Here is a 20954-nt window from a genome sequence, read left to right on the forward strand (position 1 = left end):
TGGACTTTAGGCCCGATCAAGACAACTTAGTGTTTCTTAGTTGGGAGATGCTTGGAATCACGAGAGTGGAACACCTAATGGGAGGAACAGGGGACATATTAAGTTATGAAGAGTTGTAAGCTAGGATTGGAGAAGACTGGGGTAATCGCTTTGCATATGCCCAAGTTAAACATTACATGTTAGCTCTCAATCAATATTTGTTGAAAACTCGATTGGGATATAAAGTACGGGAATTTTTTCAGGCATTGGAAGCAGAAGGTATGTCAGTGTCGTCATTACATCGGGCCCTAGTGAAAAGAAATCTTACAAGGAACTTCTCAGCCATTAAAAATAAATGGGAACAGAAATCGGAGGGGGGGTACTCACTGGTTGGGATGTGGAGGCTACATTGAGGGATTGGATGAGAGATTACGGGAATGTGGTTATAGAGTGGTTATGCAGGCCTACATGGCTGGACAACATTTGGCTCATGTGGGAACCATGCAAGAGGCTAGGTGTGTTAAGTGTGGACAGTCTCCTCATCCTCTTTTTCATGCCTTTTGGGACTGTACGGGGGTGTGCGCATTCTGAGAACGCATCCGGAGATACTTATGTAAAGTTATGGGGACCCCTGTGACTGGGACCTGGGCACATTTTGTATTAGACACGCAACAGGTTTTTCGTACACAAAGGGAGCCCATTTATTGTGCCGCAGGTTGTGCCTAGTGGCTCGAAAGTGTATTTTACAATGCTGGATATCCAGAGTCACCAGCTTATTGGCAGTGAAGAAACCAGGTGCATTTGTTGGCAACGTGGGAAGCTAGAGAGGCGAAGGGCTCACGGAAAACGTTACTACAATTTACGCAGATCTGGAATCCTTATATACAGGAATTGAGTCCAAGGAGACGTAATATGCTTCTTAATTTGACACAATAATGTAGTGCAAGCCTTACAAGCTAGTTATAAGATGAGTGTTAGTGCTTATCCTTGCTTTACTGAAGGATCTAAGGGGAAGGGGGGAGGGGAAAAGGGGGAGAGAGGGGGGAGCTCACGGGCTATCCGAGAACAAGTCCGGGGGGGGGAGGAAGGGGGTAGTGGGGAGAGGGAGGGTGGGACTACCTCCAGGTGTTTTGGTAGGGGGGAGTTAAAATATTGGAAAACTTGATGACGATTTGTAAAGCTTGAACTTGTTGTTCATATTCTTGTATGAAGGTGTGGTGTATTTTGTTATGTCATCAATAAAAATGTTGAAACATAAAAACCAACTCTTTAAGGGTTCATCTTACTGCAGTTAGTACTAATCAGTGTAGGAGGTGAGTCCATCTATGTACTGCCTTTAGCTCAGCGCCCAGCAGATGTAAATTCCTTTTGAGCCTTTGGATACCTGAAGTTTTATACCTGGAAAGTTGTACGTCTGGTAGCAGTCACTTCAGCTCACAGAGTCAGTGAGCTGCAAGCCCTAGTACCTCACCCACCATACATGAAGTTCCATCACAGTAGAGTAGTTCTCCACACCCACCCCATGTTCCTTCCTAAAGTCGTGTCGGAGTTCCATCATAACCTGTCAGTTGTTCTTCCAACATTTTTCCCCAAACCTCATGCCCATTCTGGCAAAAGTGTTCTACATACTTTAGACGGCAAGGAGCCTTAGCCTTCTATCTGGAGCAGACTAAAGTTCATGGACAGTCCACCCAGCTTTTTTTTCCCTTTGATCTCAACAAGTTGGGGGTGGCCATCAGCAAACACACACTTTCATATTGCTTTGCTAGTATCTTTGGATTTGTTTTGGCAAGTAGGTCGAACCAACAAAGTTTCTAGCCAATGAGAGCTTCACAAATATGAAATTCTAACCAATGAGATGCTTGGCAGGGATTTGTCTGACCAATGAGAATAACTGGACACAGCTCACATGATTACTTTTGTTAAATTCCATATTGACTCTGTTCAACAGCGATTTGTTATACAATATTTTAGAAATCATTGCACTAATGTTGCTTGACTGTGATCTCTGGACGATTTCTTAACAAATTTAATGTGATTTTTAAACTTTGGATCTGTATTGACAGTATTGCTGAGAAATTATTAGGGTCTTGCTCTATTGGAACTGATTGTGAGAACAGTTGTCACCAGAAAACCTTCTGCAGGAAGGCTAGTCTGTTGACTGTCAGGGGAGGGGCATGGAGCAAAGTAGGTGTTGTTTTTTTCTCTGTAAAAAAAAGTTGGTAACCCTGTGCCTGATCCACACTACTGCTGCAAAACTGAGTTAAAATTGAAATATACATTGTCTTCCTATATCTGATTCAGGCCATATCTTTAGGTTATGAACTTTTGGGCCCAAAGTAGTGCAACACTTTTCAGTGTGACAAAATGATTGGCCTCAGACCTGTACCCACTCAAAAAGCCTCTGCTTTTTGGATACAGTCAGCTTTAATTAATGAGCCATTGACCATTCAACTGCTTGTTAATATACATCTGCTAATACTTGCAATGTCCACTCTCTCCACAGAGATGGGGGGATACAATCTGAGTATCACCTACAAAATAAATACAATCTGAGTATCACCTACAAAATAAATAAAATCATGTCTAATCACACTGTTAATCAAGAAGGGAGATAGAACTTGTCCTTGATATTTATTTAAGTTATTCAGCTCTATGTGGTTTACATAAGTAATAAACATACAAGTTAGTGTATAGTACATGTTATGAAAACTGTAAGAGTTAAAGAAACATTCTTGAAAAAGTAGCAATGAGGAGAAATATCTTGGCTGCGAATAAGTTCCCATGCCCAGAAAATGTGAAAATCCAAGTTATTCACTGAAATCTTTTCGCCGATCCAGATTCTGCAAATGTGTTTGTCATGAGAAAATGAACCATCTGAAACATATCCACCTTTCCCAAGTATTGTGACTGCCTCTCTTCAGAAAGATTCCTATGACAGTTTCAGAATTTCAGGGCAAAATCCAAAACAAGTTTTCTTTCTTATTACAAGAATATGCTGGGCTTCTTTTTCACTATGAGCTGATAATTTTTCAACATGAAGAAAATTGTCAGATCTAATTGTCTATAAATCTCGCAAAATTGCATTTGTTTAACAAAAAAAAAAAAAAGCTCCACTGTCAGTTCTATATTAATGGAACAAACTCTTGTAGCTGAGAGCATCATAGTTTTGAATTCTGACTTGTATACTCAAGACTTGACATTAAAAAAAGCTTGTTGACTACTCTGTTCCAGACATACCCACTCCAGAGTCCTTGAGCCGAAGGAGTTCAGGTCGTCATTATGGAGTACATGAGTTGTCAGCCTGCGAGCAGCTGATCGTAGAGCTGGTAAGGCATGATGACAGCTGGCCCTTCATGAAACTGGTTTCCAAACTTCAGGTATGAAAGAGGGAGTATGAGCACTGTAGTGTATCTGCTTGTTATAATTATGTAGATGGTTATTGATTTTTTTCAGTACCCTATTGTGTTCTCTCAACCAATTCATAAACAATAATTTGTGATTTGAAATACTGTGTGAAGGATCTGACAATTATGTTGCCCAAATTAGTGTATTTGGTTCATTTAACATTGGAATTATAGTAAACCCAAATCCCATTCATCCCAGAAAATGACACTTCAGCATTTTCTTTCCAGCATCAATACTTATGTCACATATTTCCCAAACATCTCTGTGATACATATAGAACAACCATCAAAATAGATCATAAGACACAAGATTGACATTTATCATCAAATTCTAATTAAATAAGAAAAGTATAAAATTGAAACGTGCTTCTCTGAGGACAAGCAGAATAATATATTCCATATCATCATGCTGATCAATCCATAGACTGGTGGGTTGTGTCCATCTACCAGCAGGTGGAGATAGAGAGCAAAGCTTTTGCCTCCCTATATGTGGTCATGTGCTGCCGGAAACTCCTCAGTATGTTCTCTATCTCAGCAGGTGGTGGTCACACACAGCAGCAGCTCTGGCTAGGTCTCCAAGCCTAATTTTTAGGTTTTGTTGAGTACCTGGGGTTGAGGGCTCTTCTTGAGCAAGTGCAAACCTGGTGGTGCCAGGTCCCTCCTTTTCCACCCCCTCCCGCTGGCTCCATTGAAAAAAAAAATTTTTGGACGTCCTTAAGGGCGTTTATTTCAACGTTTATTGCAGCTACTCACTGGGACACCAGTTCATTACAGCTCGGAGCGAGAAGCAGGTAATTTTTACCTTTTTGTAGCGGGCAGGCGGTTCCCCGATCGGTCTCCACGTGGCCTATGGCGTCGGAGGGCGAGGGCGCAAAGAATCGCTCCCCGGACCGCGTGTGCGCTTCTAGCGGGGATGCGGGGGTCTTAAAGTCTGATTCGCCCTTGTTGGGTGTCAGTTTGGAGGCCGGTCAGTGTCCCGGTTCTTCCTCCGGTCCGGCGGTTTTTCCCGCCATAAACGCTCATCCCCCGCTGCTCGCCTCCGCCATCTTGGCCGGCCACTCTGCTCGGACGGCTTCTTCTTGGGCCGCCCTTGAGGTGGGAGACGTTAATTCTATGGCCGCCCTTGATTTGGGTGACGGCAAAAAAGCAGCCAAAGTTAAGCGCCGTTGTTCCCGCGTGGCTCCCTTGAGGAATGTCGCGCCGGACGCCATTTTGGATGCGCAGCATGTTTCTCCCCCCGCTCTTGCGAGCGCCGGTTGAGGGTGCATCTAGGGCTGTGGCCCAGGCTGCTGAAGTGCACAGTCTGGGGGGTTTCTCCCCCGAGTTCATTTTGCTGCTGCATCAGGCCTTCCTTATGCAGAACGCTGCCCCGGCTCCCTTGTCCGATAAAGGGGTTGAGGCCCCCGGAAGTAAACGCCCTCGGGTGGATTTCTAGGCCTTAGAGGACTCTGTCTCTTCTGATGCAGATGAGGGCAGCATATCTGGGTTCTCCCAACGGTCCTTTGGGGATTCCTTGGAGGAGACAGATTCCCGCTCGGATGGAGCGGATGACCCCTCTGCAGCGCGGATTTTTTTCGCTCAGAGGACTTCCCCAACCTGTTAGTGCAGGCCATGAGCATTTTGAAGATTTCCTCTCCGGAGGACGTCTCTCCCTCAGCCCCTGTTGGCTCCGCCATTATGCTGGAGACGAAGCGCCCGCCTAGAACCTTCCACGTGCATGATGCCATGCACACCTTGATTTCGGCTCAATGGGATGTCCCGGAAGCGAGCCTCAAAGTGGCTAGGGCTATGTCCCGCCTCTATCCTCTGCCTGAAAGTGAACGGGAGGCCTTTCTTTGGCCTACCGTGGATTCTTTAATCACTGCGGTGACTAAGAAAACGGCGTTGCCGGTGGAAGGTGGCACGGCCCTAAAGGACGCCCAAGACAGAAGATTGGAGGCGGCCTTAAGGTCGTCCTTCGAGGTGGCTGCTTTAAGTTGCAGGCCTCAATTTGCGGCTCCTATGTGGCCAGGGCGTGCCTGACAATTGTGCAGCGGGCTTCCCCCTCGGATCCTTCCTTGAGGGCTGATTGGCCGGCCCTGGAATCGGGCTTGGCTTATTTGGCAGACTTGCTGTATGATGTCTTGAGAGCCTCAGCTAAAGGTATGGCTCAGACAGTCTCTGCGCGGCGGTGGCTTTGGCTGAAGCATTGGTCTGCTGACCACGCCTCTAAGTCCCGCCTGGCTAAGTTGCCTTTTAAAGGCAAGCTGCTCTTTGGGGTCGAGTTGGACAAAATTGTGACTGATCTCGGCACGTCTAAGGGCAAGAGGTTACCAGAGGTCAGGGCTCGGGCCAGTGCTCGCCCCGGTAACTCCAGAGGACAGTTTCAGGAAGCCTGTCGGTACCGCCCGGGCAAGTCGGGCTCCTCTGCCCACTCTTCCTTCAAAAGGAACTTCTCCCCCAAGCAGCATTCCTTTCGCAGAGACCGCCGTCCCGGAGGTGCGCCCTCCGGTCCTCCCCCAGGGTCTCGTACCCAATGACGGGGTCCTGGTCCATGGCCCAGTGCAGATTGGAGAACGCCTGTCCTCGTTTCTGGGCGAGTGGACCAGGGTAACTTCAGACGCTTGGGTGCTGGAAGTCATCAGAGACGGCTACAAGCTAGAGTTCTGCCGAACCTTAAGAGACGGGTTTGTACTCTCTCCCTGCAAGTCTCCGGTCAAAGCTGTGGCAGTGCAGCAGACTTTGGACAATCTGATCCGCCTGGGTGCGGTCGTTCCGGTGCCAGAAAATCAGCTTGGCAAGGGACGTTACTCCATTTACTTTGTGGTACCAAAGAAAGGAGGTTCTGTACGGCCTATCCTCGACCTCAAAGGGGTCAATTGGGCCTTGAAAGTTCGGCACTTTCGCATGGAGACTCTCCGCTCTGTTATAGCGGCAGTGAAGGCAGGGGAGTTCCTGGCATCCTTGGACATCAAGGAAGCGTACTTGCATATTCCCATCTGGCCTCCTCATCAACGCTTTCTGCGTTTTGCAGTCCTGGGCCGACACTTCCAGTTCAGGGCCCTCCCGTTCGGGTTGGCTACTGCTCCGCGGACCTTCTCCAAAGGAAGAAGTACAAGTCCATCCTTATCTGGACGACTGGTTGATCCGAGCCCCCTCTTATGCAGAGTGCGGCAAAGCTGTAGACCGGGTGATTGCTCTTTTGAGCTCCCTGGGGTGGATCATCAACTTTGAGAAAAGCCAGCTGCGCCCGACTCAGTCCCTGGAGTATCTGGGAGTTCGATTCGACACCCAAGTGGGCAGAGTGTTCCTGCCAGACAATCAGATTGTCAAGCTTCAGGCTCGGGTGGACCAGTTCCTAGTAGCTTCTCCTCTTCGAGCTTGGGACTATGTGCAGCTGTTGGGCTCTATGACGGCCACGATGGAAGTAGTGCCCTGGGCCAGGGCTCATATGAGACCACTACAACACTCTCTGCTGCAGCGCTGGACTCCAGTGTCGGAGGATTATGCTCTGCGCCTTCCCTTGGACCCAGCAGTGCGCAAGGCGCTGAGCTGGTGGCTGAAGACAGACAAGTTGTCTGCAGGGATGCCTCTTGTGACCCTGGAGTGTATTGTTGTCACGATGGACGCCTCTTTGATGGGCTGGGGAGCCCACTGCTTGGGAAGGACAGCGCAGGGGCTCTGGTCTCCTGCAGAGGCAAAGTGGTCTATCAACCTCCTGGAACTCAGAGCCATTCGGTTGGCGCTTTTGGAGTTCCTCCCGGTACTGGCGTTGAAGCCAGTACGGGTCCTGTCGGACAATGCCACGGCTGTGGCCTATGTCAACCGCCAGGGAGGTACCAAGAGCGCCCCTCTAGCCAAGGAGGCCATGAATCTATGCCAGTGGGCGGAAGCGAACCTGGAACAGCTGTCGGCGGCCCACATTGCCGGAGTCATGAATGTCAAGGCGGACTTTCTCAGTCGCCATACCTTGGTTCCCGGAGAGTGGCAGTTATCGGCTCAGGTGTTCTTGGACATCACGAAGCGCTGGGGCCAGCCGAGCCTAGATCTGATGGCGTCATCGGCCAATTGCCAAGTGTTGCGCTTTTTCAGCAGAGGACGGGACCCTCGCTCTCTGGGAGTAGATGCTCTTCTCCAACAGTGGCCGACACAGGAGCTTCTCTATGTGTTCCCGCCCTGGCCCATGTTGGGCAGGGTGCTAGACCGGGTGGCAAAGCATCCGGGCCGGATAATCCTGGTGGGTCCGGACTGGCCCAGACGTCCCTGGTATGCGGACTTGATCAGGCTCTCAGTGGACGACCCTCTGCGACTGCCAGTGGAGCAGGGCCTGTTGCATCAGGGTCCCGTGGTGATGGAGGATCCCTCCCCCTTTGGTCTTACGGCCTGGCTATTAAGCGGCAGCGTCTGAGGAAGAAGGGCTTCTCAGACAAGTTCATCGCCACTATGCTGAGAGCGAGGAAGCGCTCTACTTCTACTGCTTACGCCAGGGTTTGGCGTACCTTTGCAGCGTGGTGTGAAGCAGGCTCACTTTCTCCCTTCACTGCTCCAATTTCTTCAGTGTTGGCGTTCCTGCAAGAAGGTCTGGAGAAAGGCCTGTCGCTCAGTTCCCTTAAAGTCCAGGTAGCGGCTCTGGCTTGCTTCAGGGGCCGCCTGAAGGGTGCTTCCCTGGCTTCGCAGCCAGATGTGGTGCGTTTTCTCAAGGGAGTTGATCACCTGCGCCCTCCTCTGCACTCAGTGGTACCTGCGTGGAATCTTAACCTGGTGCTAAGAGCCTTGCAGAAGCCGCCTTTTGAACCCTTGTCGAGTTTCCGAGCTCCAGGCGCTCTCATGTCGAGAGCCTTTTCTGCAGTTCACTGAGGCAGGAGTGTCTATTCGCACAGTGCCTTCCTTCCTGCCCAAGATTGTTTTTCGCTTCCATGTGAATCAGCAGCTCTGTCTCCCATCCTTTCGTAGGGAGGACTACCCAGAGGAATACTTTGCTCTCAAATATCTAGATGTGAGACGAGTCATCATCAGATACTTGGAAGTGACCAATGATTTCCGGAAGTTGGATCATCTGTTTGTCCTGTTTGCAGGTCCTCGTAAGGGTCTGCAGGCTGCTAAGCCTACAGTGGCAAGATGGGTCAAGGAAGCCATTGCAGTGGCTTATGTGGCTGCGGGGAAGGTGCCGCCTATCCGACTGAAGGCTCACTCCACTAGAGCTCAGGCGGCCTCAATGGCAGAGGCCGGGTCTGTCTCCTTGGAAGAGATTTGCAAGGCGGCAACTTGGGCATCGGCCCATACCTTCTCCAGGCATTACCGCTTGACTGTGGCTGCTCGGGCAGAGGCCCGGTTTGGAGCTTCAGTGTTGCGGTCAGGGATTTCAATGTCCCGCCCTGGGTGAGTACTGCTTCGGTACATCCCACCAGTCTATGGATTGATCAGCATGATAATATGGAAGGTAAAATTATGTATCATACCTGGTAATTTTCTTTCCATTAATCATAGCTGATCAATCCATAGCCCCTCCCAGATATCTGTACTGTTTATATTCTGGTTGCATTTCAGGTTCAAGTTTAGTCTTCAGTTCCTGTTCAGGAGGACTTCGTGTTCAAGTGTTTTCAATTGGATTCTTCAAGAGTTGAGACGAGTTTGTGTTACAGTGAGCTGCTGCATTCCTCTCCCCTCCGTTTTACGGGGCTGGATTGAGACATAAATTCTGCCGGCGCTCCCTCCCACTTCGCGCGGCTGTAGGGCAGCTTTGTACCCCTCCCGCTTCGGCGGTGTTAGGGTCAGTCAGCTCCTCCCGCGGTTGCAGGATAAGCCAGATCCCCCCGCATCGGCGGGGTGGTGTCCCTCCCCCGCTCCACGGGGATGAGCTGGACAGATTCCCCTCCCCCACTTGTGTGGGGATGAGCTGGGTTAATTCCCCTCCCCCGTTTCGGCGGTGGTGAGCTGGGCAGAGTGTCCCTTTGTGGGTGTAATTCTCTAAGTGCTGAGTCCTGCAGATGGAGCTTTGATTTCGACATACTGTGGAGTTTCCAGCAGCACATGACCACATATAGGGAGGCAAAAGCTTTGCTCTCTATCTCCACCTGCTGGTAGATGGACACAACCCACCAGTCTATGGATTGATCAGCTATGATTAATGGAAAGAAAATTATCAGGTATGATACATAATTTTACCTTCTTACTTATGGGGTCTTACATTATCCAACTGAGTCTGCGCAGGAACGCTTACAGCTTATATACTGCAACTTCATTACACCATACATGTGTGTGTTGTCCCGCCTACAGCTGTCAAATGGGACCTAGCCAGTCTCATTTTTTTATATGAACATCCGTTTGCACCTTGATAATTTTCCATGGTAACTGTTTGGCAATATCTTGCCTCTTCGATGTTTTTTTAAGTCCTGTCTCTGCCATGTGGGGTTGTGGTTCCCAGTAGTATAACTCGGGGGGGTTTTTTGTTTGTTTTTTGGAACTATATTATTAGGGACCATAGAAGAACAGCATAATTCTAAAGAAAAGGCACAAAGTGTGTCATGTACATACAGTAAAAGAAACTTAGCTTTCTTTATATTTTGTGAGCCACTAGGCCCTCTTAGGCTTTGGGCAGCCAGCTTGGTACTTCACAATCAAGTTGTTTGATTTTGCTGTGGCTATTTTTTCAGTCATATCCCAGAAAAAAAGCTCCCAGTGGCTTTAAGAAGTGTGCCAGGTGTAACAGGACCATATCTGTCTTGGCTACTTATAATTGGTGTTCAAGGCCTAGGACCCAAACATGATCCCTCCTCCTGTAATTTCTGTTCACAGATGTAAAGTTGGGAGGTATCAGAGGTCATGAGAAGCATTGCAAAAGGGTATTTGGCACAAATAAGCCAGTCCATTGATTTTGTCATCAGAAGCACTGGTCTCTGTGGCTCCAGTTGTAGCATCAGAACTGGGGGATTCATTGGCATAGAGAGTGTATTGACCACCCTTGATGTCAAGCATCAGTATAGGCATTCTATATTTTCCTCCCAAGGAAGAGGAAGGATCCACCCTCGTCCTCATTGGCACTGGGGGACATAGATACGGGATGTTGAGTGTAAGCCAAGGTGCACCGACTTTGATCTCCCTTGAGGTGTGTTGCTGAAAGCATTGAGGCACCATGGTCACCGGTGCCCTCAAAGTGCCCCCGACTTGAGTAGCTCACCCAACGACATTGAATGGGGGTGTGCCAGCCTCCAAGGAGCCTAGACTTCGCATCCTGTACACTCAAGTATCATAGCAGGACATGACCACACCAGCTGAACCTCCAGTCTTTGTCGATGGCAACTTTTGAGGAGTGTCTCTTGGGCATATTCAAAATTACAATCTAGGTCTCAACTCTATAATTAGTTACACATTATATTACAAATTACTCACTAGTAACTGTTTAACATTTTAAAATATATTTCTTTATTAATAGATCAGTACAATTTTCCTAAAATAAAATCCATTCCCTTAACCCATAGTTATTAACCAATCCATACACCAATATATTTAAAACCAAACAATTCTCCACAATACTCTTTCAATACACATTCAAATAGCATATATCTGGCAATCTTTTACATCAATGTGTGATCATAGCTCTTTAGTCATGTGTTAATCCACTGCTCCAGAGTCTCCCACAAGATTCAGCCTTGCTTCAAAACAGACTCATTGAATCACCAACTTGTAAAATAGTTCTGTCCTTTTTTCCAACAAACCATTGTAACGTTAGTGATAAATCTTGAACAACCATTGATGATGTCAGTCAGCAACATCCAAAACTGTCCATTTTCACCATTAGCAGTATCATGTGTTCCAGATATATATATTTTTTGAAAATGTGGTTACATTTGTATTAGAGTTTCAATCTCTCCAATTCTTATAGTATTCCACCATACGACCAGGACCCAACATGCTCATGTTTCGCTATAAAAGCGTCATCAGGGGTCTTGAATTTGGCTCATCCAGGTGGTGGGGTAGTCAAATACCAGCGATGCGGTGGTGAGCTAGAATTGTTTTGGATGTTGCTGACTGACATCATCAATGGTTGTTCAAGATTTATCACTAACGTTACAATGGTTTGTTGGAAAAAAGGACAGAACTATTTTACAAGTTGGTGATTCAATGAGTCTGATTTGAAGCAAGGCTGAATCTTGTGGGAGACTCTGGAGCAGTGGATTAACACATGACTAAAGAGCTATGATCACACATTGATGTAAAAGATTGCCAGATGTATGCTATTTGAATGTGTATTGAAAGAGTATTGTGGAGAATTGTTTGGTTTTAAATGTATTGGTGTATGGATTGGTTAATAACTATGGGTTAAGGGAATGGATTTTATTTTAGGAAAATTGTATTGATCTATTAATAAAGAAATATATTTTAAAATGTTAAACAGTTACTAGTGAGTAATTGGGCATATTCAAGGAACACATGGAGCCCTTTTTTGTGCAGCAAGAAACATAGCTTTGAGGGTATCAAAGCTCATCCTTGACACCCATGTGCTGCCTACAGGTCATGCATAGACACCAAAACCTTGATTAGCATCAGGGTTGTGCACGGTGTGCTGGTATTGATCTCCAGCTCTTAGAGGCTTCAACACCCCAGGTGCAGACCTGACCAAGCTGTCAGTCATTCAAGGCAGACAAACTCAGATGCCTCTTGATGAGTTCTTTGATTCAGAATCTGAGTATCTGGAGAGGATCCAGATCTCTTCATGAAGGAGTGGTCCACTGGTCTGCCTTCAGATTCCTCCCCACAGACACCCCTCCAGCCGTGTACAGCAAGTGAACAAGAAGATTGACTAGCCTATAAGGCACCAAGATCCTTGGAATCTTGGGGGGGGGGGGGGGGGGGGGGGACATTTTCCAGAATGTTATGCTTACATCCAGCATAGCTTCTTACCAGCTCTTCATGAGCATGGTACATAATAGGGTGAAGTATGCTGACACACTTCCCTCAGGAGAAGACCAATAAGTTTTGTCAGCTAGTAGCCAAAGAACAGGAGTGCAGAAAATATATGGTCAGAGTGACCTATGATATTTTTGCGCACTCATCCCAAGTTCCTTCCTAAAATGGTGTGGACTTCCATCTTAACCAATCAGTTGCCAGCATTTTCCCAAAACTGCATGCCCCATAAAGGTACACTGGACCATAAGAGAGACTGAACCCATAAGAAGTTCGCCAGTGTTTTTGCTTCTTTTGACCCCAACAACATGAAGGCTACCATTGGTAAATGCACTTTTTTCAACTGATTCATAGACTTCTCCTCCTTTACTTGTGCCCAAATTGGGCTGATTCATGAGCCATGGCCATGTCGGTAGCCCTTCAGAGATCAGTCTCCATGGAGGAGATATGCAGGGCTGCAGCATGGACCTCAGTCCATACATTCATATCTCACTAAATGGCGAGATAGCTGGTTTGGTTAGATTGTCCTTAGAATTTATTCGGGGTCAGGAATCCAACCACCCCACCCCCAGGTCCATTTGTTTGCTGATTCAGGCTGTCAAAAAAAAAAAATACTGGTATATTTACTTTTTAGGTCTCTCTACTTAGTTACTTACCTGTTGCAGATCTCTTTTTTCCTTTTGTTTCAGACAGCCTGGTAGCTAGGGTTCCCATCAGTCACAATCATTGCATCTTGCTTGTCCTAAGAGAAAGCAAAGTTATTCACCTGTAGCAGTTCTTCTCCAAGGACAAGCAGGCTGGATTATGCTCACAACTGGGTTGATGTCTGCGTCGGCCCGAGAACCGGCATTTGCCATAGCAAAAAGAAAAACTTTGCTAGAGGCTTCTGGTGCACATGGAGTGTGCACTGACTTTCCGCCACGCGAGCACATAACCACAGTTTATTTTTTTCCGTTACAAGGTGCGGCAGGTTCATTCAGTGCTCCTTGTTATTGCCCTGGAAAAGAGCCTTCTGTTTTGATTCGACTTTTTGTTGCGTGTTATTTCCCTCCTTTATTTTGTTCTTTTTTAAAAAGTGTCCTTTATTTCCAGAAGTTCCTGTTTGTCTCCTTGTTTGTTTCCTTTCTTTTTCGACTGCGGCCAGGTTTCTACCCTTTTTTTGTGCCCTTTTTACTTAGGCACAATCGAGTCCTTTGATTTTGCCAGTGCCGTTTTTCCTTCCATGTCATCAAAGACACCCAGCAGCTTCAATCGTTGTACTCGGTGCAACCGGATCATCTCAGGTACAGATACCCATCCTTGATGTATTCAGTGCCTTGGGCCCGACCATAGCCCAGCTCATTGTGCCCTGGCTCGAGAAGCGTCTCTTGGGCAGATTCAAGGAACACATGGAGCCCTTCTTTGTGCATCAAGAAACATAGCTTTGAGGGTATCAACTTTTTTGGGGCTCGGTTCGGTCCTTCGACGGCATCGGTACCGAGGTCAGCAGCATTGACATTGACGTCAGGAGCAGAGATACACACGGCTGCTGAGAGGCCAAGACACACTGGGAGCAGTGAGGAATTGAGTGGGTCTCCACCTATCTCAAGGCCTCCTGCTGTGCAGGCTCCCCTGGGACTGACCATCGTCGGACCCGACCCCGAGGTGACTTGAGGATTCGACGTCATCCTTCTCGACACCGAGGAGCCTCTGTGACAGGCATCGAGCGAAGGCTAAGAAGCACAGTTACCATTCTCCCTCAACACACTGTGCCGGGAGCTCCAGGGCGTCGAAGGTTCTGGCACCCGAGAAGCGTCGGCGCCGGGAGGACCGCTCCCCCTCCAGGAGGGTGCCGATGCATCGGCCTCTTAGCAGTTTGGTTCCTGAACCTCTACCAATTCTGCCACCTGCTGCTCCACCGGCTCCCCAGCTTTCTCCGATGGTGGCTCTTGACAAGCACATCCGGGTCCTACTTCCAGAGCTTCTGGAAGGATTGCTGTGCCAGTCTATGTCGGCATCAAGGGTTCTTGCACCTGCCATGCCCTCTTCTGCAGCTGCTTCTGGTCCTTAACCTGCAGTGAGGTCCCAGTCCTTAGTGCCACTTATGGCTCCGGTGTTAGCTGCCACCCAGGTCGACTCCCCATCGACTCCATTAGCTACGCAACTTTCTACAGTGGTGGATGGTGTCCCAGAATCTCACCCAAGGTCTTCCATTGTAGCCCCTTCCACATCACAAAGTCCTCACCATGAATGCCTCCGTGGTAGGTTAGGGTGCTCTCCTCTACGGTCTCCACACACAGGGTCTTGGTCCCCATAGGAGAAACATCATATCAACTTCCTGGAATTGTGAGCAGTCCAGAACGCTTTCAGAACCTTCCAAGACCACATCTTCGATCAGGTAATACTTGTACGCACAGACAATCAGGTTGTGATGTATTATCTGAACAAACGAGGAGAAATGGATTCTTACCACCTCTGTCGGCAAGTAATCCAGATATGGACTTGAGTAGCTTCTTAAAACATCTCTTTAAGGGCTGTTTACCTAGCAAGCAAACAGAATGCTGTAGTGAACGAATTGAACAAAGTCCTTCAGCCTCACAAATGGTTCCTCAGTGTCTCTTTAGTTCATTGAATATTCCAACAGTGGGGGATCCCAGCAATAGACCTGTTCGCTTTTCCTCAGAACAACAAGCTTCCCCTCTTTTGTTCCAGAATATATGTTACCAACTGAACAACCACAGATGCCTTCTTACTCCTCTGGGGAACAGAACTTCTATATACTTTCCCCCACTACCTCTCATAGGGAAAACTGTGTCGAGACCAAGGGACCATGATTCTAATTTCTCCGTACTGATCATGTCAAATCTGGTTCCCTCTTCTCCTAGAGTTAACATCCAAAGAACCATTGAGATTAGATCTTTTTCCACCCCTAATAACAGAATGAGGATTACCTCCATCCAGACCCTCACTCTCTAGCCCTGATGTCTTGTTTCCTGACTACATAGGTACATAAGTATTGCCATACTGGGAAAGACCAGAGGTCCATCGAGCCCAGCATCCTGTTTCCAACAGTGGCCAATCCAGGTCACAAATACCTGGCAAGATCCCAAAAATGTACAAAACATTTTATACTGCTTATCCCAGAAGTAGTGGATTTTCCCCAAGTTCATTTAATAACGGTCTATGGACTTTTCCTTTAGGAAACTGTCCAAACCTTTTTTTAAACTCTGCTAAGCTAACTGCCTTTACCACATTCTCTGGCAATGAATTCTAGAGTTTAATTACACATTGAGTAAAGAAAAGTTTTCTCCGCGTTGTTTTAAATTTACTACATTGTAGCTTCATCGCATGTCCCCTAGTCCTAGTATTTTTGGAAAGCGTGAACAGACGCTTCACATCTACCCGTTCAACTCCGCTCATTATTTTATAGACCTCTATCATATCTTCCCTCAGCCGCCTTTTCTCCAAGCTGAAGAGCCCTAGCCGCTTTAGCTTTTCCTCATAGGGAAGTCGTCCCATCCCCTTTATCATTTTCGTCGCCCTTCTCTGCACCTTTTCTAATTCCACTATATCTTTTTTGAGATGCGGCGACCAGAATTGAACACAATATTTAAGGTGCGGTCGCACCATGGAGCAATACAAAGGCATTATAAAATCCTCATTTTTGTTTTCCATTCCTTTCCTAATAATACCTAACATTCTATTTGCTTTCTTAGCCACAGCAGCACACTGAGCAGAAGGTTTCAACGTATCATCAACGACGACACCTAGATCCCTTTCTTGGTCCATGACTCCTAACGTGGAACCTTGCAGGACATAGCTATAATTCGGATTCCTCTTTCCCACATGCATCACTTTGCACTTGCTCACATTAAACGTCATCTGCCATTTAGACACCCAGTCTCGTAAGATCCTCTTGTAATTTTTGACAATCCTCCCGCAATTTAACGACTTTGAATAACTTTGTGTCATCAGCAAATTTAATTACCTCACTAGTGACTCCCATCTCTAGGTCATTTATAAATATGTTAAAAAGCAGCGGTTCCAGCACAGAGCCCTGGGGAACCCCACTAACTACCCTTCTCCATTGAGAATACTGACCATTTAACCCTACTCTCTGTTTTCTATCTTTTAACCAGTTTTTAATCCACAATAGAGCACTACCTCCTATCCCATGACTCTAATTTCCTCTGGAGTCTTTCGTGAGGTACTTTGTCAAACGCCTTCTGAAAATCCAGATACACAATATCAACCAGCTCCCCTTTATCCACATGTTTGTTCACCCCTTCAAAGAAACGTAGTAGATTGGTGAGGCAAGATTTCCCTTCACTAAATCCATGTTGACTTTGTCTTATTAATCCATGCTTTTGAATATGCTGCTTTAATTTTGTTCTTAATAATATAGTCTCTACCATTTTGCCCGGCACCGACGTCAGACTCACCAGTCTATAATTTCCCATATCTCCTCTGGAACCTTTTTTTAAAAATCGACGTTATATTGGCCACCCTCCAATCTTCCGGTACCATGCTTGATTTTAAGAATAAATTACATATTTCTAACAATAGCTCCGCAAGCTCATTTTTCAGTTCTATCAGTACTATGGGATGAATACCATCCGGTCCAGGAGATTTGCTACTCTTCAGTTTGTAGAACTGCCCCATTACATCCTCCGGGTTTACAGAGAATTCATTAAGTTTTTCCGACTCGTCAGCTTTGAATACCATTTCCGGCACTGGTATCCCACCCAAATCTTCCTCAGTGAAGACCGAAGCAAAGAATTCATTTAATCTCTCCACTACGGCTTTGTCTTCCCTAATCGTCCCTTTTACTCCTCGGTCATCTAGCGGTCCAACTGATTCTTTTGCCGGCTTCCTGCTTTTAATATACCTAAAAAAAAAAAAATTACTATCCAGCTTATAATCGAAAGAGAAAAACGCCTATATTGCTACCCAAATCGGGAGATGGGCGTCTTTCCCCCATGGGCACCCAAATCGGTATAATCGAAGCCGATTTTGGGCGTTTCCAACTGCAATCCGTCGCGGAAACGGGTAAAGTTGATGGGGGCGTGGTGAAGGCGGAACTGGGGCGTGGTTATCGGCCGAGGAGAGATGGGCGTCTGATAATTGAAAAAAAAAAGGCGTTTTTACCGCGATTTTGGGTCACTTTTTTGGGACCCTTTTTTTTCATGAACAGGTCCCAAAAAAATGCCCCAACTGACCAGATGACCACTGGAGGGTATCGGGGATGACCTCCCCGGACTCCCCCAGTGGTCACTAACCCCCTCCCACCAAAAAAAACCCACTTTACAAACTTTTTTTCCAGCCTCTATGCCAGCCTCAAATGCCGTACCAACCTCCATGACAGCAGAATGTGTTCTATCCTGTGACAGCCTTTCCCTGGTTCTGATGTGGCTCTCGGGTGAGTGTGACACCTTTTCTGTTATGCGCACTGCAGAGTTACATCAGCAATGCATTGTGGTGGATGTAGGGTATTGGGCTCCGTGATTCCACTAGCTTTTTGGCAAATGCTCACGATGTTGGTAGTTGTTAGGCTCTACTCCCATGGTGCTTTTCCCCCTGCTTACTGGGTCAGAGTGTGCCCTGTTTTGTTTCCAGTAGTCCATGAGGTAGTGGCCATTTTTGTAAGCCAGTTTTAGATCCCTTTCATGTGTTAGCCACGTTACAGAACTTAGTTCTTCCCTTGAATGTGGCTGAAAGAGGGCATTGTACAGCATTCTGCCAGCTCTGACCTACTGCTCATCTCAGTACCAGGGAGACTCGTTGCCAGTGGGGCACAACTTCTGATCTGCAGTTAACTGTGAGTAGTGGAGGAGTAGCCTAGTGGTTAGTGCAGTGGACTTTGATCCTGGGGAACTGAGTTCAATTCCCACTGCAGCTCCTTGTGACTCTGGGCAAGTCACTTAACCCTCCATTGCACCTGGTACAAAATAAGTACCTGAATATATGTAAACCGCTTTGAATGTAGTTGCAAAAACCTCAGAAAGGCAGTACATCAAGTCCCAAAGTAAGCTTGCTTATTCCAATAAAGGACGTTTTCGGAGAGATTAGTCTTCAGGTGTCAACTGGTGTGCCAATGTTATATAGCAGCAAGTCCTAGAGGCCTGCGTGTATGCAGGTCCCTGGAGCACGTTTAGTGGGTACCGCAGTGCACTTCTGCCAGGCGGACCCAGGCCCATCCCATCCCCCCCCCCCCCCCCCCCCCCCCACCTGTAACACTTGTGCTGGAAAATGGGAGGTCAGCAAAACCCACTGTACCCACATGTAGGTGCCCCCTTCACTCCTAAGAGCTATGGTAGTGTTGTACATTTGTGGGTAGTGGGTTTTGGTGGAGGGGGGTTGGGTGCTCAGCACCCGTGGTAAGGGAGCTATGCATTTATTTATTTATTTGCATTTGTATCTCACATTTTCCCATCTATTTGCGAGCTCAGTGTGGCTTACAATACTTTGAGAATGATGGAAGTACAATTGGTTACAGTACGATTATGGATTACATTATGATGAGTTATAGAAGACAGAGTAAATACAGGATATCATTTGGGAATAGAACAACAGAAGATAACAGTGGTGAGTTGAGAGGGGGACAAACAATATCGAGGGAACATAAAGGTCTAACATTTTTATTTGTGGGTAGGGTTTTAAGGGTGGTGAGGATACGGGAGAAGAGACTTCAGGATAGAGTGTTTTGGTGTGTATCTATTAGTTTGTATGGACTTCATGTGTTTTGATCCTTGCCGTAGATTTTCTCAAAGAGATAAGTTTTCAGTAGTTTGCGGAAGTCGGTCAGTTTATAGATCGTTTTCAGATTGCGCGGTAGTTTATTCCAGAGTTGTGTGCTCATGTATGCGAAGGTCGATCCGTGCAATGCTTTGTATTTTATTCCTTTGCACTTAGGGAAATGGAGATTGAGGAAGGTTCAGGAAGATCTTTTAGCGTTTCTGGGTGGTAGGTCTATTAAATCAGACATGTATGCAGGGGCTTCACCGTGAATGATTTTATGGACTAAGGTGCATACTTTGAAAGTGATGCGTTCCTTGAGTGGTAGCCAGTGTAGTTTCTCCCGTAAGGGTTTAGCACTTTCGTATTTTGGTTTTCCGAAGATGAGTCTGGCTGCTGTATTCTGGGCTGTTTGAAGTTTCCTCAGTATTTGTTCCTTGCATCCTGCGTATAATGAGTTGCAATAATCCAAGTGACTGAGTACGAGTGATTGCACTAGACTGCGGAAGACAGATCTTGGAAAGAATGGTCTAATTCTTTTCAGTTTCCACATGGAGTAGAACATTTTTTTTGTTGTGTTGTTCGCATGAGTCTCGAGTGTTAGGTGTCGGTCAATAGTGACTCCAAGGATTTTTAAGCTTTCTGAGATTGGCAGATTTAGTTTAGGTGTGTTAATGGAGGTAAACTTATTCGTGTTGTATTGGGAGCGTTGTCTGAAGTCCACCGCCCTGACCTCTAGGTTGCCCAGGTGGTGTCCTGGCATGTCAGGGGGGAGAGTGTACTACAAATCGTGGCCCCTCCCACGACCAAATGGCTCGGATTAAGACGTTTTTGAGCTGGGTGTTTTTAGTTTCCATTATCGCTAAAAAAAACAAACGCCCAGCTGAAAAACGTCTATTTTTTTTTAAAATACGGTCTGTCCCACCTCTTCACGTACCCGTTTTCGGACATAGACGCCCATGGAAATAGGCGTTCGCGTTCAATTATGCCACTCCACGTATTTTTGCCTCCAACGCAATCTTTTTTTCGAAGTCCCTCTTAGCTTTCCTTATCAGCGCTTTGCATTTGACTTGGCATTCCTTATGCTGTTTCTTATTATTTTCAGTCGGTTCCTTCTTCCATTTTCTGAAGGATTTTCTTTTAGCTCTAATAGCTTCCTTCACCTCACTATTTAACCACGCCGGCTGTCGTTTGGTCTTCTGTCCTTCTTTTTTAATACATGGAATATATTTGGCTTGGGCTTCCAGGATGGTGTTTTTGAACAGCATCCACGCCTGATGTAAATTTTTGACCCTCGCAGTCGCTCCTCTAAGTTTTCTTTTCACCATTCTTCTCATTTTATCATAGTCTCCTTTTTTAAAGTTAAACACTAACATATTTGATTTCCTATGTATACTTACTTCAAAGCTAATATAAACTCCGATCATATTATGATCACTGTTATCAAGCAGCCCCAGCACCATTACCTCCCGTACCTGATCATTCGCTCCACTAAGGACTAGGTCTAGAATTTTTCCTTCTCTCGTCAGTTCCTGTACCAGCTGCTTCATAAAGCTGTCCTTGATTTCATCAAGGAATTTTACCTCCCTAGCATGTCCCGATGTTACATTTACCCAGTTAATATCGGGGTAATTGAAATCACCCATTATTATCGTGTTGCCCAGTTTGTTTGCGTCCCTAATTTCCTTTAACATTTCTGCATCCGTCTGTTCATCCTGGCCAGGTGGACAGTAGTACACTCCTATCATTATCCTTTTCCCCCTTTACACATGGGATTTCAATTCACAGTGATTCCAAGACGTGTTTTGTTTCCTGCAGAATTTTCAATCTATTTGATTCAAGGCTCTCATGAATATACAATGCTACCCCTCCACCAATTCGATCCACCCTATCACTACGATATAATTTGTACCCCAGTATGACAGTGTCCCACTGGTTAGCCTCCTTCCACCAGGTCTCAGAGATGCCTTT

At 46.5% G+C, this 20954-nt stretch overlaps 1 protein-coding gene across 1 annotated transcript in view; it reads left to right on the forward strand.

The window, feature by feature from the left end:
- BAZ1A (bromodomain adjacent to zinc finger domain 1A) overlaps positions 1-20954 on the forward strand; it is a 763171-nt gene that overhangs the window by 720718 nt on the left and 21499 nt on the right. Inside the window, 1 exon segment of the mRNA XM_030214053.1 lies at positions 3214-3359. Within this exon segment, the coding sequence (XP_030069913.1) occupies positions 3214-3359 (146 nt within the window).

This window comes from Microcaecilia unicolor, chromosome 9 (assembly GCF_901765095.1).
Source record: "Microcaecilia unicolor chromosome 9, aMicUni1.1, whole genome shotgun sequence".
Classification (NCBI taxonomy): domain Eukaryota; kingdom Metazoa; phylum Chordata; class Amphibia; order Gymnophiona; family Siphonopidae; genus Microcaecilia; species Microcaecilia unicolor.